Source organism: Austrofundulus limnaeus, unplaced genomic scaffold (assembly GCF_001266775.1).
Source record: "Austrofundulus limnaeus strain Quisiro unplaced genomic scaffold, Austrofundulus_limnaeus-1.0 Scaffold323, whole genome shotgun sequence".
NCBI lineage: Eukaryota > Metazoa > Chordata > Actinopteri > Cyprinodontiformes > Rivulidae > Austrofundulus > Austrofundulus limnaeus.
Window position 1 is genome coordinate 378,194 of NW_013952725.1, and position 1,678 is coordinate 379,871.

Genomic DNA, 1,678 nt, shown 5'->3' on the forward strand with positions numbered 1-1,678 from the left:
AAAAAATCGGATATGAGTCAGATGGGTCAAAAAAATCGGATYTGSGTCGGATTTGCCTGCAGTGTGAACGTAGCCTAGGTCACTTGGATTGTGACGTAACAATCCACATGTTTTTGAAGCAGCTCATTTGCTGACACTAACAAACCAGTTACATATTGCCAAAACACAGCTGGGAGTATTTCTTGGACTGTTTCTGGAATCAGTACAGACACAAATTAAAGTATAAAAACATGTAAAAAAAAAAAGTGAGTTTTGCATAATAGAGCTTCTTTAAATTCTGGTGGAAAAACATCCAGTTCAGTCTGGACACTCGTGCCTGCAGCCTTACACACATACATGTCCAGGAGGAACATAGACTCAAAACAATAGTTTCTATTTTGACATCTGGTTCCTGCTCAAAATCATCTTTTCTCATACTTAAGAGATTTTTTTTCTTGTAATTATAACATCTCATCTCGTATTTATGAGATCAGGTATCTAATTTTTATTTATTACTTTTTTGTGAATGCAATGCTCTTCTGTATAAAAAGAGACACCAATTTCAGCATGTAGTTTATTTATGTTTTTGAAACTTGAACTAAAGTTAGCTAACTCTTACAGGCAGCCATGACAGCATGTCTTTCTGCCTGGATATGTCCTCTCCATTGCTCAGGTCTGAGTCCCTCCTGCTCAGGCTCACAGACCGGCTGTTTCCCTGCTGGACCCGGCCCTGTATTTACCGCTGGTCCACCACACAGGTAGCCTACAATGAAGTTTGCTTCTGATTTGACCACTTGTAAAGTGGCTATACCAGGTGTTCCAAACGTTTCCATGCCACGGCCCCCCAAACAATGTCGACTTTTGGCCAGGGACCCCCTTGCACACCCACAAACAATGGGCCTCATGCCAGAACCGTTCGTATGCACAGATTTGTTCTTAAGTTCGAGTGATTTAGGAGAATTTGTGGCATTCACCAATGTTTTCGTATTCTAAGATGTTTTTCAGATACGAACAAAATTTACGAGTGGTCCAGACCTGTCGTATGTTTTACGAGCAGTCAGTCTGCTGTTATCCAGATGGGTTTTCTTCATTAATAACCTTATATTTAATTAGTTTGAAGATATTTTGAGTTGAAAATAAATCACACTCCATAATCATGTTGACAATAGGCTATTCTGCTTGAATTAGAGTTATAATTTTAAATTTAATAATTTAGATTAACAATATAAATTGTCCGTCTGGCCGGCTTATCCACTATCAGGTGCGGGTGCAGCAGGAGAAAGACCCCCGCTCTCCACAGCGACACCTTCCATGTCCTCCCGAGACGTTCCCAGGCCAGAGGGGATACATAATCCCTCCAGCGAGTCCTGGATTTTCTCCAAAATGCCAGACTTATTTTGAAAACATTTTAAAAGTCTTATTTCAAACCCGCATCTGAGACCACCTGCGATCGCGCAGCGCGGGGAGGGGGAGGGGGGGTACGGTGCGCAGCGCTGCGGCTTCTGAATAAATGAAAATGATTTAACACAGTTGTTTATACTTTTAGCAGCTCTTTTTATCCCACAGCTGACCTGCAAAAAATGACAGATTTTCTTTTCTGGATCTCTGACAGACGGACTTCAATCTCTGATTTCGTAAAGTTCTTCTTTTTAGTTTTTGCTGTCATTTTTCATGAATGGACACTTCCTGATATCTGAGG

General features: G+C 40.9%; 1 protein-coding gene across 2 annotated transcripts in view; it reads left to right on the top strand.

Moving 5' to 3' along the window:
- The window catches only part of LOC106527418 (PI-PLC X domain-containing protein 1), a gene marked incomplete in the record, with an annotated part of 13,905 nt that overhangs the window by 4,369 nt on the left and 7,858 nt on the right, over positions 1-1,678 (top strand). For both annotated transcript variants that reach the window (XM_014022298.1, XM_014022297.1), the window contains 1 exon segment: positions 601-737. In XM_014022298.1, the coding sequence (XP_013877752.1) occupies positions 601-737 (137 nt within the window).